Below are 19,322 nucleotides of genomic sequence, written 5' to 3' on the forward strand. Positions count from 1 at the left end.
CACAAAGATCTTAAATAAGGGTTTGATACATCCTCTTCAAATCACAGACAGAACTCTTTTTCAGCTACTGCTTCTGTTGCATTTTGCACCGAAAGATCTCTGCTCCTAAGAAAAGAAATCTCACACAGCATTGTAAGGAGACTAATGTTTTTAATATTTTGCTTTGGATAAAAAGCCTAGAAGCTTGTAGTTGAACTCTTAAGCTTTTTAAAACACGGGCCAAAAACATAGACCCACAGGAGTCCAAGAGAATTCTGTCATACTACATGAAGACAAAAAATTAAACAATGTGATTTCTTCACACTGTGTTTCTGAAGTCATAGCTGGAGCTATAACTAATATATCAAGCATCTACTACATACTACTCAGGCAGATATCAAATGCCAAACCACTGCAGAGCACGCACTTGCTGCTGGCCTGGCTTTACTCGTTTCTTCAGCTACCGTGGCCCCCGTGCTGGGTTGATATGGGCGTCCATCTGAAGATCGAGGCTGGATGGAATCGTGGATATCTACTGACTTCTGGGAGATTGTATCCTGAAAAGAAAGAAAAACAAAGTAAGTAATTAACTTACAGAAAACTTCTAGTAATTGGTAAGAGTGCTGTGCTCTTCAGAGCTCAAGACATTTGCTTTTTCAACACTGCAATTTCATTCACTTTAGTCATATTTGCAATGAGCATTCATGAAAGATGTACCAGAAAGATGAGCTACTGAGAAACAATTGAAAATTTAACAAGTAACAAATACTTAAGTACACAGAAAAGGCAATGAGTAGCATTTTTCAGATATGTTTTTGCGTTCCCTCCAAGCATTTCTTCTGTCACCCAAGAGTTACTACAGCTTTTACCAGATCAAGAGTAGGAGGGTTTTGCTGCAAGGTTCCTGTAAAAAACACCTCAGCTTCTCATATCAGTAGATAAACAAGGTTTTCATCTCTACTAGGTAAAAATACATATTTTAATAGGTATAATATCTATATAGATAGCAAAACACTCCATCATATTTGAGCAACCTAAAGAAAAATGAGATTAAAATATCCAAAGTCTGCAAAAATTCTATCCTACTAAATGAGACATCTGAAATATTTTTCCTTTAGTATCATTTATTATAGAAGTGCTGTTAATTCTGAAGTTAGATTCAAAGTATCTTTTTACACTGAAGACAAAAATAATTTTTAAAAACATTCATGTTAAACTATTTCAAAGGGAAATCAAATTTCAATTTGATTTTTCAATTTACTCAAGACTAAGACATTTATTTGCCATTTATGCATGGTATGGTATTTGACATAAATGGATCAAAAATATAGCCAATATGTTTAGATGAAATCACTATAAATGAGTCATGGTATAGCATGAAGCTACAATATCCTTATGAGAACTGGCCTTCACAAACATTTACTCTCTGTTTAAGCTGAATTATGTTAACACTTCATAAAGATAAATGGAGGAAGTCAGTCTCTCTTAGTAAAGCTCATTTGAGATCATTATCCTTGAGCAACTTCTATCAAGTGCTTCATTAATCTATAAAGAACTTTATGCAGAAATCTTGTGAGAATGTCCAAAAGCTAAACTAATTCTCATCTGTAGCAAAGCAGTTACAGGGCTGTCACTTGCAGGCAAATCCAGACTTCACATCAGTTCATTCTACCAGCACTAAGATATCTGATGGTTATACAAATTTTCTACTTTAAATAAATATTTAAGGTCTTATTACAAGAGAAAAGTTGGAGGCAAAAAAAGAAAAAGTCAATCCAACTGTCAATCTTTCCCTCTTCAGCAGTTTCTCTTCTGGGCAGTACATCAAAATGAAAGAAAACCATGACTCAAGCCACAAAACAAGTCAAAGCCCAAATATAGTATTAGAGAAACTGGCCAGACACAGGAGATTACCCAAAACAAACACAGGTAACTACCTACAGCCGATTTCTGATAGTCAACTTTGCTGCTAACAAACACATCCTTCTTTATCAATTAATCCCTTGCCAGTTTTAAATACTGAATAGCACTTGAGCTGGAAAAAAAATTAAAGTACATCAAAATTGAAAAATGTATTCAAAACAAGTTTATTTTTCACCTATTCTACATCACAAGACAGCTGAGCTCTTGCAATCTTAAATTACTGTTTTATTTCAGCAGCTTACCAGTTTTTCTTTTGCATCAGAGGGAGAGCCAGAGCAGAACTCCCCACCGACAGGTCGCCAAGTCAGCAGCCTTGAAAACACAAAACCAAATTTACTAAGTTTCAAATATAAATGGGAACCAACACTCTAAGAAGTCCCTTCAACATGGTGTGGGTTTTTTGCATTAATTTCAATTCTAAGTGCACTTTATTCTTTCAGACATGTTTAAAAGTGTAAGTACTGTGTTAGTTGAATGTCAACATTCCTGGCAACTACGTTGGATGGACAAGGGGACTATATCGAGGTGGATTAGTTTTTCTCAGATACAGGATTTGTCTTCAGGCAATGTTTTAGTGCCATTAGTGGGCCTCTTCTCCCACACTGCCTTAAGCTTGACCTAGAATAAGGAATTAATCTACTCCAGAACAAATCACATGAATATTTGGAAATGTTTTGCATTCACTGTCTGGAGTATATTCCACGATTAAGTTTCTATTTCCAATTAAAAATTCACCACTTCCACTCAGGATTCATTGCTGTTATGAGGTATTAAATATCACTGACAATACTTCTGATCTTTTCCCTGCTGATTTCCTATAGGATACTGCTGTATTTGAGGATTTTAACCTTAGCACTGAAAATTTCTACAGTAATTGTAACACACTGTCTGTGCCTGCCACGAATTGAGGAAAATTGGATTAAATAACCTAAGTTGTGCCATCATTTCTTGTTCTATACAATCTACTGCTGCAAAATAAGATTGAAGTTACTTGTCATTGTCATGACCTCAAACTCTTTAGTCTCAGTCTGTGTGAGGTAACACATTGGACATTTGTGTCTGCATTTCCTAAGGGAGAGCAGTCTCCACCAAGTTAAGCATCCTAAATGAATATACCACTGATCTCCAGAAAACTGAACACTGGATAACTGAAAAGACAGATCGGAGATAAGAAAATACAAAATCTTGAGGCACGTAATAAGGCAACAAACAAAGTAGAACAGAGAACTGAATGAATTCTTGAAAGCTGCAAGGACATAAATCGAGGTATTGGGATAATGAGCTGGTAGAGGCCAGACCATCATAATTTGTGCAAGGAACTAATTCTAACTCTTGAATTTTTTGATGACAAGCAGGTATTCACAGTGGATTTCTCAGCACCAGAAAGCCAAGACTTGCTCTCATGAAGCTTCAGAAAATTTAAATTAACAAAAATTATAAACAGAAGAGAAATAAACTAAAAGAAAAATTAAAGAAACTAATAAAATAATCAAAAATCAATGAGCTAGACAAGCAAACAGTGAGGTGGACTGGAAACTGACTGAACAGCCGAGCCAAGAGGATGGTGATTAGGTGCACAGAATCTGGTTGGAGGCCAGCGGTACACCCCAGGGATCAGTGCTGCATCCAATCTGTCCATCTTAATGATCTGGCTGATGGGGCAGAGAGGACTCTCAGGAAGCTGGATACCACAAAAATAGGGGGAGTGGCTGATACACCAGAGGGTCATGCTGCTATCCAGAGGGACCTCCACAGGCTGGAGAAATGAGCTGATGGTAACCTTGTGCAGTTCAATGAGGGAATAACTAAGTTCTTCACCAGGGGAGGAACAAGCCCACGCTCCAGGATGCGCTGGGGGGCTGCCCAGGTTGGACATGAGTGAGCAGGGTGCCCCTGCTGCAGAGAAAGCAAACACTATCCTGGGCTGTGTGAGGAGAGGTGGGAAGGGGAACCCTGGCCTTCTGCTCAGCATGGTGTGGCCAGTCCTGGGCTCCACATTTTGCGAGACACAGACCTGCTGGACAAAGTTCAGCAAAAAGCCATGGAGGTGAAGAAGGAACTAGAGCATCTCTCCTATGAGAGAGTCTGAGACAACAGGGACTGTCCAGCCTGGAGAAGAAAAGGCTTGGGACATCTCATCAGCATACTATTAATATCTGAAATGTGGGGGCAAAGCAGAGCCAGGCTTTTTCTAGTGATGCACAATGCCAGGACCTGAGGACAGACACAGGAGATTTCCCATGAGCATTAGGAAACACTTTTTCACTGTAAGAGTGATCAAACACAAGGCAGAGGTTGCCCACAAATGCTGTGGAGCTTCCCTCCTTGGAGGTATCTGAAAGTCCTGGGAAAACTTCTCTGGGTGGCCATGCCTAAGCACAGGGGCTGGATCCCAAAAGCTCCAGAGCCCTTTCCAACTTTAGCCATTCTGGGTCATGCTGTATTAATACCTTCACCTATCAACACCTCAAGGTTGGCAGCAGTATGGTTCATGGTTTTTTAGTAACTGATGCTTGCAGAAATTGGTAGCCAGCCGAGTAAATATTGCCACAGATTTTCCAAACAAGGAAATACGATCAACTCTCTTGGCAAAAAAGTAACTTGCCAAGAATCAGCAGAGGCTGATACTGGAACTAAGAACTCAGGCAGCCAATGTTGCAGCTCTTAAATTAGAGAAGCTGCACAACACCTGGAAGATGTTTCATACGAATGCTAAAAAAGAACAAATGTAATCCTACCTGATCAGAGTAATAAGAACTTCTGCCAGAAGATACTTCACACTCCACAGATTTGTAGATTCTGACTATTTGAAGAAAACTGGCAAAAAAGCACTTGCCCCTAAAGTTTTCATATCTACCACTGTGTGATTTGTCTGTCTTCATTTCAATATTAACAATTGTGTTACTTCCAGGCATGGAAAAACAAAGGTAAAAAGATCATTTGCCTTCTCTAAGCACTGAGGCAGCCACCATAACAAGCTTAGTATTAAAAATACAATGTCAAAAAGAAAATAATAAAAAACTAAGGAAGGGAGGGCAGGAAAAGCTCCATTGCAAAAAAAAAAAAAATAAAAAAAATTAAAAAAATAGGCTAATAGAGGGACTAAGAAATAAAAATATGAAATGTCAGCCAAACCAGGACTCTCAGAAAAAGACCGAGATCCCAACAAAAGAAAGAAAGAAAGAAGTATCCTCCTAGAACTCAGAAAGAGAAAAAGGTGAGTACCCTCACATAAAATCAAAGTAAGACTACAAAAGTTGGGAACCTCCCAGAAATTTAAGAGAGAATAATAAAATGAAGTTCTCAAAAGATGGCATAGAAAGATTAAAAGAGAAGTGAAGAGAAACTTAAAGGAAGGAGTTGGATACTCTCCTAAGAAAAAGAACCCATTTGAGAAGCAGAATCAAAAACATCAAAACGAATAATGCACATATTTCAAGTTAGATATAACTAAAGCCAACAGGAATATTTTGAGTATATCTAAATATTAAGATATCCAAAATGCTGCCCTAGAAAGGTTTCTAATATTCAACTATAAGAATACCCTGAAATTTAAGTTTTGATCATATGCTGAAACCAAAGCAAATGTTCTGCTACTGAATATTAATTTCAAAATCTTTCCAAGTACAGGCCATAATAAGTCAGGGTTAATTCAGCTGGATTTTTACACCCAGAGATTTGGGTTCCAATTTTATTTATTTTTGGCAGTTACCAAAATGCAGAAGTATCTTGTTAGCTCGCAAATATTTCATCTTCATTTTATAATTATTTTTGATGGAATTTATTTATACCTACTTACATAAAAAAAAAGGTAAGGCAGTTACAGGTTTTATCCTTTAATGGATGAATGAAGCTCTCTTACAGTGCTATCTGATATACAACTCTAAAATTAAGCAAAGACTGACTTGAAGAAGGTTCATTTTGTTTCAGTTTTCTACAGGCCTAAAGTAGGTCCCAGAAGCAAACAATATGAACTGGATGAAACACAGCACTCGGAATGGTACAGTCTTACTCCAAGGAACCTCACACAGAATAGAAAGAGTTACCACACATCCAAGGTAATTTTCACAAAAATATTAAGATTCATATAAACATATGATGGAAATTAACCATAAACCACAGAGATTTAAATCTGTAAGACTGTTGCAGTATTTCAGTATTTCATGGAAAAAGCTCCACATGTAATTACAAACAGCCTGCATCTTCTATTACAAAAAAGAAAATAACAAAAAAAATTAGATAGTACTTCTCCAGAAATCCAAAACCTTAACACTGATTCATGTTACATTCGGGGGGTTGTTGGGGATTTTTTTTTTGCTTATCTCCTATAAAGTATTTTAGTTTTATCATTAACAATGCAGAAGAATACCTACACCGAATTTATTATCTTGTTACAAGTAAGTCTGTTTCTCTTTAGTCCACACTTATCAGCTTTTTATTCACCCCACCTATGAGACATCTAAGAGTCTGAAATGGATAAATCTAGGTAAACTCTTTTACAAACTATAAATATTAATAGTTGTCTTACGCATGAGGGATTGTAGTTTTGAAAATATCCAGCATGCAAGTGCAAGTTTTATCCCAGATCTCTAGGGTAAACTTTTCACCATTAAGGATGACAACATTCTCCAAACAGTTTGTACCAGATCGTGCCAGTTGTTCATTGTCTGTAAGAGACAAACAGTGTATTTGTTTATTCACACTTAACACAGTAAAATGTTAACATTGTTTTAACGTAATTTGTACAGTTCTTACCTTGCTGCACACACCAGTACAGCTGTGCAAATATATCATCCAAAAGAACATCACTAAGTACTTCTAAATACTGTGTAAATACATCACATATTGCATAAAGTGCATGGTTACAAGTAGTTGTCATCCATTCGGCTTTCTAGGAGACAAAAAAAAGAAGAGTTACAACCTTAACGTGAAACTTCTGGATACACATATAGATGAACATTTGTATTTACTCAATTTGCTTTATAGTGACATAAAATTCATTTCTGTATCTTAAAACCTCAAGATCTGGAGCCTCAAATCCTGCTTTGCTAACTAGCAGGTTTAAAAAGAACTACAGGAACATACAAACAAGCGCCTTAGTGTCCAATTCTAGCTCACTGATTTAACACCAAGCTAAAGCTTGTTTACCATTTTCCAGGAAAAAAATTACAAAGTGAGACATGTCCTACTACAAAGCATCAGACAAAACTTCCCAAACATTGACAATTTTGATCTATCTTCTAAAACTAATAATTAACACATTAGTTACATTAGTTACATTCTAAAGCCCATTTCAATTGTTTTTCAGAACAGTTTCAGTACCTGGTTCTGGTTTGGCAGACCAAAAAACCAGATGGCTGGTCAAAAGTGTGCAATGACAGCATAGTGCTGTTTTGGGTGGTTTTTGTTTGTGGGTTGTTTATGGGGCTTTTTGGTTTCTGTTTGGCCGAGTGGTATTTTTTCACCTTGTCATCAAAAATTTTTGAACTAACAAAACTCATTTCTTCTAATTGTAACTTCACTGCTGACTATAAGCCTCACTCAAGTGAGCATGTTGTGTGTCTCAGATTCCTAACATCACATGTAACAGCTACAGTTACAAACCCTAAATACACTGCATTTTATGCTACTCTTCTGTTGTTCCTAGTGTAAACTACTAGGCCTTTGACACACATAGCTTTAAAAAATGAAAAAAGTAACAACATCTGCCAACAGAATGCCATTAAAACAAAACAAGGCTACTAGAACCACTGGCCCACCATCCAAGTTTTGAGGTTCACCCTACATTACTTGTCAGAGCTATATTACAGGTTTTCTACTGTAAATGTAGTTCTCATGTAAATTATCTTCCTCCACTTTTATCACCTCAGTCTGCTGTTCTGGCAGTTTCATGTTGTCAAATATCCTGAAGACAATCCGAAACAGATCTTGCCACCAGTGTTTTTCATAAGTATGGCCATATGTCTTCATTATTTCAAACATTACTGTTAAGCCCCTGAAATGAGGAAAGAACAATTTATACCAAGAGTTACAGAAAGATACGAATGAGATCAACTAAGTACAACTACAGCAGCAATAACAAACTCAGTGTTGAGAACATTATACATACATGAGTACACAAAATAAAAGTAGAAACTCAGCTTGTAAAAAAACCACTTTACAGTCCCACGCAATAGCCAAAAAAAGAGAAAGTTGAGAGTTGTGGTAATTTAAAATTAATATAGTAAACCAACTCTTTTACCAAGGGCCACAAAAATTAATAAACAAATATTTCCAGTTAAAAAGTACAGAAGTCTAGAAACATGTATTAACCTTCACCAGCTATAAAGGGAGGCCAGATGCACAGATCCCATGCCAATGTGTAAATTTAAAGTTATTTGTGTACAATCCCTCATATTTCACATCAGAACTGCAATTGAATACACTTTACAAGGGAAAATGATTTTCCAGGAAAATAAGCACGTTTTACATGAGATCAGAGTACAGCTTGGCTTCTTGTCACCATTTCTGCAATCCTCAACCACTTAATGAATCATGGTATAAAACCAGTTTTAAAATCCCCAAGGTAAGTAGGATAAGTAAGACACAGAATGCAAGCACAATCATACAACTTTGTTTACTATAATAGAAAATAAAAATTTCAAAAGTACTGAACATAGACTTAATTTCTGTATTCCAATGTCTATTTAAAAGGCATTTGTTGTTTCCACAGTGGTATCACCCAAATTAAATACTGAAGTAATTTTACAGGGATTCCATTTACCAAGAGTTGTTTTTAAATAAAAAGTATAAAGCAGGCCTTTTAAAATTTGAATTACAAATACTGATTGTTACCTGGTTCTTACATCTAATTTGCATCTATTGATGATACAGGACAACTCAAAGAGAATTGGGAACCATCCTCGCACCCAGACTCTGTCTTCAGGAGCTACATTCATATCGTCACTTGTGTACTCCTTGAATGCCTTTAGAAGGAAACACAGAGTTATACAGCCATAGAAGTTAGATTCTTCAAAATAAAACACAGCTGGACTGTGAATAACAATCTCTCCTGCAAGAGTATTACACCCTGATACCTCAGATGAATTGGTAATCGAAACAGTAACACTGAGAAAGTGAAGTGTTTTTCAAACTAATGCTTATGAAGAATAAACCTAAAAAAATAAATAGGATTACACATTTAAGCATCAGTTTTTGCCTGCAGTTTAGTGTGAGTCTATTGCTCTTATTTTTATAGAGACAGCTCTGAAAGTGAGGATCCAACCATAACATTTTGAGGATATCAAGCGTTTTTGGTTATGCCATTATCCATTTCTTTACATTTCTCAGTGGAGAGCAGATTCTGAGATATGCTGACTTCCAACAGCTCTCAGGAATGCTAGTCACCAGCTGAAACTGGGTGGTGGGTAGGGATGGGCAAAGGGGAATAAAAGAAGAATAGAAAAATCACCCTTACTTTCAAAGCCTGTGTAATTTTATACTCCTATTTTTTCTGAATAAAGTACATTGCTAATGAGAAAGGTATTTTCCATGAAATCCATGAAACTTGAAGGGAAGGCAGTAAGTTTAGCATAACTATTTTTTTTCTTTATAAAAGCACTTATAATATAGTTAACATAGACTATACCTGAGGCCTGTCAGACACGTATTTTGCACAGTGGCGAATGAGGCGGATCGCTTCCATACTGGTATCTGGAAATGCTGCATTGCAGGCAAATTCAGACAAGCACTTCACTGCATCCTGGAAAGAATCTATGGTTGCTGGGAAATGTTTTTCAAACACGATTGCTGAAAGAAAAGTGTGAACAGGAGAAAAAAAGTGTCATGCTTTAAAATCTATTAATTCTTATATGAACTGTCTGTAACAGAAGTCATCAGAGACTGGTTCATTGATTGGTGCTGTCAAACGCCTGAGTAGTAAGAAAAACTAAAGAAAAATAAAGAAAACAAAAAAACATCATCCACAGGGCATTTCACTTTGACAGTGAGTGTTTAAAGTAAATTAATCTAGACTAAAGCAGGGAAATGTAACAGTTAAGCAAGACCAGACAAACAGGCTTACTATTTAACACTAGTCTGTGTCACCAGAGCTTAAGAGGGATGCATGAAGCATGGAGTTCCACCTACTAATAGACCTCCTCCCCAGCTACATGTTGCCTTGTTTTTAAATAGCTACTTTTGAAGTAAAAAGTGCTTAATCAATGATAAAACAGTTTTATAAATTTGCAGAGGTTCAGACAGAATAAAGAGATCCTGTAAAGCCTGGGATCTAGAATAGAATAGAGAGAGACAAAAAAAAATATCATAGTACCCCCTAGTTCTGCACTGTCTCCTAAACAGGCCTTACACAAGCACAATTCAGAAACACAGAAAATGACAAGCAAACAACATATTAGTAAAATATGTACTTCTTTTTTTCTATGGAAAATGCCAGAAATACTTAAATAAACACTTAAATAAAAATGTACACATTAAATAGAATTATCTAAGGCCTGAGTTGTTTTACTACAGAACACTACAAACAGGTAAGTTTTTTTTAAAAGGCATAAAGAAAACCAGTGACTCTAATCTATTGAGTGACTTTTATAAGTATTTTCCCAGAGGACTGATTGGGATGTGTAAATCATTGGTTCCAAGACATGAAGCAGGCTCTATTATGCAGGCTGTGAGTCCACAGACAAACAAATCCTCTTGGGCTCTGGAGTGACACTCACTTCCATGACATCTGAATATGGTTTATACTCACTGACAATGTGTCCTGTAGTCTGGAATGCCAGTTCCACTATACTTTCATCCTGATCTGAAGCTGCCAGATGAAATACTGAAAAAATGTTTTTCCAGCCAGAACGAATGTTAGCAGCCTGGGAATTCACCATCTGTGCAATGCACCGTACAACCATGTCTCGAATAGTAGGAGACCTAAATTAGAATAATAAACAATTTTTTAAAATCAATTATATAATCAATTATAATAGTATAAATCTCTAACAACTGATTTTACAAAAGCAATTTGAAACATTAATTGCAAAAGTTGATGCTTGTGATCCCAAGCAATTCAGTTAATTGTATGTTATTACCTGTTTCTCTTCATGATATGTTCAAATGGTCTTAGGAAATCCTTCTGGAATCGGAAATTAGCAAGTTCTCCTTTTTCCAAGAACTTCATTGACAATTGCCTTAATGAGTCTACTGCAAAAATAGCTACATCTTCATTGGGATTGCAGCCAACCTGAGAATGTAGAATAGAAATGCAGAGTAAGCTTGCATCAGAATCTTATGGATTCAGCACAAGCTGCCTTTACAGTTGATAGCAGAGAACTAAGCAGTACAGGAAAATTAACGAAATAAACAGTAGTCAATTCCAGAAACCACACTGTTTGTACAATTCAATAATCCCTAACTAATTCCAGCTATTTTCTACATTAAATAACCTGGCATTTAAAACCTTCTAAAAACAAGCAAGTTGTCTGTCTTCAAAATCTGTATTAAAAGTGCATGTCAAACATTCATTTGATAAACAGTCAATTTAGACTTGAAAACAAACTCTTAAATCAAGCATCATGAAACACCCCCAAAAACTGCAATACAAAACTAACAGCACCCAGTTCTGGACACAGGTCATGATAAATAATTTAATGTATACTTCTGGTTTTATATTTGTTATACTGTGTACTTCTGCCTTCTTGCAGGTCTTTCTGGCTTTACAATTTTGTTGGTTTAAGCTTACAGAGAAGGACAGAAAAACCACTTTGATTCATATAAGCACATGATACATTTATTTTCCAATAAATCTCAAAATAAAATAATCTGTATCAATAACTGAAGGAGTATGCACTATAAGCATTAACAAGGATACCTTATTAAAATGATCGCCAATAACTTCCCAGATCCTAGACCACTGTAACCTTATCCGGCCCATGTTGTAGTAAGAAATCTCTACTATCTTCTGCAGACTAAACATTCGAGGATGGGTAGCAGACAGCAGCTCATCCATAGACACAGCACAAAGCCAGCGAACGAAATCCACTGTGAAATGACCACAGATTTTAATGCAATATTTTTCCAATGTTTAGTTTACAGGGGTGGGGAGGGGTAGGGAAGAGATGAAACCTACCAATAGCATTTCCATCCAACCTTGTAGATCCTGTAAATATTCTGTAAAGTGCAGTTGAAGACATGGTTAAAATTTCTTAAGAAAAGCATGTGTTAAATCTGATCAAGTTTCCTTGTCTTGTTTTCCTCAAGGATATATAGACAGTCTCTGATTACCTTTATTTATTTAAAAACAGTTAGTAATTGTAAAGACATAGTGAGAATACTGTCAGCTTCTATCATCCCTGATCCAAATACAGAACTCAAACAGAGTGCACAATATCCATTAATCATGACAAGTAGATATTTGAAACACTTCCCATTATGAAGCAGGGAGGGACACTGCAAACTTAAACATCTATTATATGTTTGACATCAAGCTTCCAGTACACTTGATGTGATTTTACTGCAAGACACAGTTTCATTGAACTGACATCCATCTTGCTGCCTGTATTTCAACCACAGAAGTGTTTGTAAGCTTTCAAAATGATACCTCTTCATCAATTTTGACAACCATTAAGAAAATTACATGTTCTGATCTCTTATATGCTGAGCAAGCAAGATCCATGAACACTTCGGTCTGATCACTACTGTAGGATATAAATAGGGAATGCTCATAATATGTATTCTGCCTAGCCAAATCCAGTTAAAATAAATGTGATTCATAGAACGGAAGACTGGAATAATAATTTTGGTCATTTCAGACAACATCTACATAACCTAGAGGAAAGCAGGGAGTCAGTAATTAAATTTAGGAGAAAAAGGGTCTGACAACGTCCTCAGTACAAAGCCAAAATGAGTTTTGCTATCTATTACTATATACAGTAAATCAAGATTCAACAGACACTACAGCAGACTTCATTCTTTATTCAAGTCTTCTTTAGTAACTTTTTTATCAGTAAAAAAGCTTATTACATAATCTTCGCTCTGCTCCTTCTTTCAGAAACACCCATGATCCAAAAAAAAAATAAATCTGCCCCCCCCCCAACTGAAAAGCACTTCTCTATGGTAGTTTTTATGTAGTCTTTTCCAAATAAAGCAGGTCCTTTCCTTAGCACACGGTATTCAAATACTGCTTAAAAAAACTTCAGATGGAAACAATAAATTTTATACAGTACCTGTCTACAGCAACAACAACGCTTTGGGAGCTAGTTTCACCAATGGATTCCTGAATACTTGCTATCTGCTTCCAATCCACATTTCCACCAACTACAGTGAAAAAAAATTTGAAAAATGTGTAAGAAAGAATATAGAATGGGTTGGGAACAAAGAAGAAGAAAAGTTGTGCCACTACCAGTATAATTAAATATATTTTTAATTCGCAAAAAAGGGAAGTACATTATGAATTTCCCTTGCATGAGCTGGCCATCTCAGTGAACAGTTGCATGTTGGTGTAAGTCCTAATTATCCTAATTACCTAATTATTATATCTCTATCCATATATAAACTGTATTAGTCCCCAAAAACTGTCCACATTTAGAGCAACAGATATGAATGAAAGAAATAAACCCCACAAGAATCACCTTTTTTTCCTCCATTTTTCAATGAACCTTTGGAAATCATGCCACTTAGAACACACAACATATGACTGAGAATATAGCTCAGAGGAGAATTTTTCACACTTAATTACCATCAAGAGAGTAAATCCATCCCAAAAGATTTTATTTCTTCTCATTCAGAAAGAAGAGCTTCCACCAAAACTCCATCTTTAAGCTACATCTCAATTACAGCAAAATTATCACCCCAAAATAGTGAGAAATATCTATAAATAAAAATAGCAATTATTTATTTTAGAAGATGGAAACTGTAACCCACATCTGGGAATGCTCATATGAAGAAACTGCTAACTTTGCAGTGAGAAAAATCCAATCTTCCCTTGAATCACCATCAAAAAAAGAGCAGGAATCTTGCAACCACTCTGGGTAATTCCACATACCCTGTATTCAGGGCTTTTTTTTCCCCCCAGCAATATAGAAAAGGAGACTGAAAGAGGCAAGTAGTTCTATTCTCAGAGGTTTGCTGAGAAAAACTTCTCATATTCAGCCTGCCTCTGTCTTGATGTGCTTCATCCCCACTTGAAGGTGGCTGGAGATGACTGTCTGTCAAATCTATATAACCTGACCCACCTGAAGTACTTTTCTAGGGCCTTTATGGAACAACTTCTCTGTAGATACATACGTACCCTCACACTTGTATCTCAGCAATTTATAATACCACCAGGTTTGATCAAGACTTCTCTTGTAAGCACACAAGCTGCCAGTGTCAATTAGCTTGAATCTTGGTAATGAGTCAGGTAAGAAACACAGCAAATGAGCAGCTGACCGTGAGGAGAATTTGAAGAGCTATTTCTAAGGAGTTAAAACCTTAACCAGCTCTAACAGTTTACGTGAGAATTCCTTGTGATCACAGGATTTGTAATGCAAAGCTTGAAAACCTAAAGAGACAGGAGACTTAGACTCTAACAGCTGTGAAATCTTTTACAATGAAACAAAGGAGTCAGTTATGTAACTGTTTTAAGAAAAAGAGACTCCTCGGATTCCCACTGTCCAAAGAGGATTTCTGGTTACCCAGGAAGTACACTTTGGCTATGACCTACTCACAGCAGCAGGTTTTGTCTTCCAACTTCGTGAACAGAAATTGACATAGAAGAAATGTGAATTTCACAATTACAATTCCAAGTAAGGCAACATTCCTACCACAGGAGAAATAGACTAGATGCTTATTCATTTACTTTTACAACTCCCATGCTTGTGATCTTTTGAATTTCCCAATACAACAACAACAACAAAAAAGTCACAACAGGAAGGTAATACAAGAGATGACGACATTTGAATGCAGATGCCTGAACAGCCACACCTGAATCCTTGCTGAGGCAGTAAATGAGCAAAGGAGCTTTTGCGTCTGGTTTCGTTGATCTTTGTTATCTCAGAAAACGTATTAACTTTACCAAGAAGACTGAGTGCTACTGCTTATCCACATCTGATTTTGCTAGTAGGTCTGAAAGACGGAGCTTCTGTATCACCGGACTGCAGCTTCACTCACTCTAAACAACTATTTTCCTGTAATATATGTGTCTGTGTATATGGACATACACATTGTGTATTCTTTAAAGGAATTTAGCTTTCTAGAAAGCTCCTTTGAAACCAGTAGTTACAATGCATACTTTGGAGTAATCATGGAAGATGAACCTATCTGCAAAAAAGGATTTATGGAAAGAAGGAAAATAACTAAAACAGTTGAGAAAAGGTTCTAACAGCCCCTTAGTGCATGGAAATCAAGTTAAGCATTTTTCTATAAGATTTAAGCAACATTATTAAAAAAAAAAAAGAAAAAAGAAAGAAAAAAAATAAAATGGTGAAGTTTCCATATGTGCACTGTAACAAGCATTCCAAAATTTTGATTCAGAGAAAAACATTTTATGCACTGGGGCATAAACTGTTTTCCCTAGAAATGTAGCTGACAGCAGCAAAAGGTCTTTATGAGCTGGACCTATACCAATGACTGGTAAGTAAAATTTAGAGACACCTGAAAACCATTTACATTCTTGAGTTATGAGGACTTTAAACCTTTAAAGGCCAGTCACTGCAGCATAGAGAAACTGCCAGCATTTGGAAGTAGCCAAGTTGCACAGGTCATCAGGGAACACTAAACTGAAGGATGCATATTGAAAGGGCAGGAAGAAGCTCAGAATATGAGATGTTGGCAGACTCATTGATTTCCAGGCCTAAGTTTTCCCTTCATCAATTTTTGGCAAGGTGAAGGGAGTACAGAGAAGGGAAATAAAAGGAATGACTATAGAAGAAGAAAAACTGTCTGAGGAGAACACAAAGATGAATTATTAGGACTAGCTTGGGAGCTAAGATCAGGGGAAATAGAAAATTATCATTACTCAAAAAAAAAGTTACACAAAAAACTGAGGCTTGTTTGGCTGTGGGTGAAGTTCAGGCAGGAGACACTGAGCATCACACTGTAACCGAAATGTTCTCATAGTCAAAAACACTTATATATATACTTCGATGTTTCCAGAGTTTTTAAATGTCCTATATCCTACACCTGTATATCTTTAACTGTGTTCCCACTTAAAACAAACAAATAAACAAAACCCCCAAACATTCTAAAGATAAATTTAAGGTAAGTCTTATACTTTTATAAGAAGATAAGAAACATCTCATTTTTTGCAGGATATTTTGGTGCTCAAGCCTAAAAAAGGCACTTTCTCAGTACTGAAGTAACCAGAATAGGAAAGAAATGGAATTTCAGAATTTAAGCTAAATTCATCTCCCACTTGGTTTGAATTCTGTGTGTGTCTCACAAAGCTCCACAACAGATGCTTAACCTACACATACTGACTTACTTGCTTGGTAAAATATTTGGCACACTAATGTTGCAATATTATTAAATCTGGTCATACCATCTGCAATCCATTCTTAGTTGGAAAGCTATATTTTAATAGAAGTGAATAATATATATAATCTTCTTAAATTTTCCACCCCAGCAATAATAACAGAGCAAACTAAATATTCCAGAAATTGGAATACATCTAGTCAAAGCGTAAGTTTTACAAGGACTACTTCATCGTCTTTTGTCAGAACCTCACATAAAAACACAGAACAAATTTAAATAGTTCTCTGAACAAAACCAGTTAAATGAAATACTTCATATTTGCATTACTTACCCAGTCCCAGCCCCACAAATTCATCAGGTGCCTGATCTTTTGTTCCAGTAAAAGAACCTTCCCTGCCGCGCACTGTCCCTGAGATGTAGCGAGGTTTTACTCCAGTTCCTATTAACTGTGCCAGTTCAAGTTGACTGATGCATTTCAGAATCTATTCCAGAGAATAAAGAAGTTGTTTACCAACAAAAAGCAGGTAAAGATCTTTAGAAGAAAAAAATTCTAAACACTTGAGGTCAGAAAATCTGTTCTTGTGTCTAAAACGAATATTAATTTAAATAGTACTGGATTTGTCTCTCAGTTTTATTTCTCACTTAGACATGTTTTGCTACTTTAATTAGCTGCATAATGTATGCAACAAAAGTATACATGCAGCATTAAATCCCACAAGTAAGCACACTATGGTGCTGAAAAATCAGTGAACATGCTTTTGTACAGTTTAAATAGAAATGACTTGTACCTCATGCCAGGAATTTCCTAAATAGTTTCCATCTGTATGAGCCACCGTGATGAGAGTTTTAATGGTGTCAATATTCTTCTGCTTCATTTCAGTAATACCAGAACTCACTGTAAGCAATGTAAATCTTGCTAATGCTTGAACATAGGCATCTCTTTCAAGCTACAAATGGAAGGGAAAGAAACAAATATCTCATAAATATTTTTGCCATTTTTTGTTCTTAGTGCAACTTCTGTGATTTCATCAACTATACAATATACCTTTCTCTTCCTAGAATTGAATTTCCAAAGCATAGTGAAAATATATCAAGTTCTTCACCAGTAAGAAGATATCTGTAGGATGAAATTAGGTTCCTTCTGGTTTAGGAACAAGAAGTGTAATGTCTGACAGCATAGAATGCCGAAGTTGCATTTAAGTTTCTGGTTTGGTCTTTTTTGGGGAAAACAGGATGTTGTTTCAGAAGTAATGATGCTACTTAGCTAAGCTTTCAATATTCTTGTACTATACTCAGACCTAATCAGAAAATGCTGCTTTTAGCAGACTCATTTAAGTTTAAGCATTTTTTGTCAACAAAATCTAAAAAATGTATCTAAATGGCCTGTTATGACAATTCCATGGAATTTCTCAAAAGCTATTCGATTTAATCCACATCATTCGGAGCACCACAGAAGCTTCTGAAGCAAGTGTCATGGGTAAACAGCAAGTGACCATAATCTAGACAGACCTCACAAAAGAAAATTCTACCCAGTTACCCAATTTTTATGTGTATGGTATCTATAAGTAACAAAGGGAACTCCTCAGATCTCACATGAACCAATTACAATTTTTTTACAATGGTAAAAAGGAGATTACAGTTGAACCCACAAGTGCATTTTTCTCCAGTTATGTATAAAGTGAAGGCTGTAAAGTGAAATGGTTGTACACCAGATAAACAAATTACAATTATGGAATATATTTAACTGTTTGGATATTTAGGGCTATTTTTAAGTAAAAAATCATTGAGCATGGAAAACAGCCAGATATAAAACATTAACAAAAAATCCCAGGAAGAATGGGGCTCCACAGAGAAAACATGAACACCACAACAGTGGGATATGGTAGAAGGGAAATATTGCCACTGAGCCACTGACCACACTATAGCTGCCACATTCAAACCACTACTGCAAGGTATGCTGGCAAAGGAACAGAAAATGATGCAGAAGCACAGAAAAAAGAAGTTTCAAAGCAAGTACTAAGTACTAAGCAATGAATCTTTTGAATCTACAAACTGTGTATCTTCCAAAAAACCCAAAATGTTTACAGTTCTACTCATTCACACAGGTATTCCCCCCTCCCCTTTTTTTCTCAGCTTCTCCTAAAGTAGAAGACAAACAACTAAATAATGTGTCTATCACTCAGAAATTTTAACCTAACGATATAAGCAGAATAAGTACATCCTTTTGATGCATACGTTGTCTCAGATGCTTAAAGACAAAAGTCAGACTGTGTGACAAGTCTAAGATTAAAGGCATAAATAATTAAAACCAGAATCTATAATTGAAATTTTAGAGGTGAACATGCATAACTTCAACTATATTGTGCACTTTGGAATTTTTCTTAAAACTAAATGCATACAGGTCCCTCCATTATCTCTCAAGGTGTGTAAGCGAATGTAAACCCTTAATAGACACCAATCTTAATTTCTGTACATTTACACTATGAAAACTGTAAAGTTGCCATCACTGGTTAAGCACATGAGGAAAAACTTCATTCCAACAGAAGAGACCCTTAAGTCTAAAGTAAAATCTTAAAGCTAAAGTACAGATGTGCCAGTCTCCTTCAAACCACCAGAGCTATCTGGTGTCTGCAGTCAGACAATATCCCATCTAATCGAGACCTTGTGAATTGGAATCATCCTGTAATACTGAAATCATCAACAAACCAGTACTGTTTTTAATTATATCAGCAAAACAGTTTCCATAGAAAATGAAGAAGTAAGGTTTATACTGAAAATGTAAAAGCAAACTTTCCCATTTTCTGAAATTTAAAAACTGTTTTTTGGAAGACATCCAATCATGTCCCAAGCCAGTGGGAGGGTACAACTGAGTTATAGGGATCCTAGAGCAAACATGTCCTTGCCCTCCCCATGCAAGGCTGACCATTGCAGGACTAGCAACTAAACTCTGCAGCTATTGAAACTGGTATTGGTACCTGCTCCAC

At 36.1% G+C, this 19,322-nt stretch overlaps 1 protein-coding gene across 2 annotated transcripts in view; it reads right to left on the reverse strand.

The window, feature by feature from the left end:
- The window catches only part of ARFGEF1 (ADP ribosylation factor guanine nucleotide exchange factor 1), an 84,642-nt gene that overhangs the window by 4,839 nt on the left and 60,481 nt on the right, over positions 1–19,322 (reverse strand). For both annotated transcript variants that reach the window (XM_058831823.1, XM_058831822.1), the window contains 14 exons: positions 17,127–17,285; positions 16,670–16,820; positions 13,113–13,203; positions 12,017–12,057; positions 11,759–11,928; positions 10,980–11,131; positions 10,649–10,821; positions 9,530–9,690; positions 8,737–8,867; positions 7,768–7,897; positions 6,658–6,793; positions 6,431–6,569; positions 2,145–2,214; positions 407–536 (listed from right to left, as the gene is read on the reverse strand). In XM_058831823.1, the coding sequence (XP_058687806.1) occupies positions 407–536; positions 2,145–2,214; positions 6,431–6,569; positions 6,658–6,793; positions 7,768–7,897; positions 8,737–8,867; positions 9,530–9,690; positions 10,649–10,821; positions 10,980–11,131; positions 11,759–11,928; positions 12,017–12,057; positions 13,113–13,203; positions 16,670–16,820; positions 17,127–17,285 (1,834 nt within the window). The remainder of the gene's footprint in view (positions 1–406; positions 537–2,144; positions 2,215–6,430; positions 6,570–6,657; positions 6,794–7,767; positions 7,898–8,736; positions 8,868–9,529; positions 9,691–10,648; positions 10,822–10,979; positions 11,132–11,758; positions 11,929–12,016; positions 12,058–13,112; positions 13,204–16,669; positions 16,821–17,126; positions 17,286–19,322) is intronic.

This window comes from Poecile atricapillus, chromosome 2 (genome assembly GCF_030490865.1).
Source record: "Poecile atricapillus isolate bPoeAtr1 chromosome 2, bPoeAtr1.hap1, whole genome shotgun sequence".
Classification (NCBI taxonomy): domain Eukaryota; kingdom Metazoa; phylum Chordata; class Aves; order Passeriformes; family Paridae; genus Poecile; species Poecile atricapillus.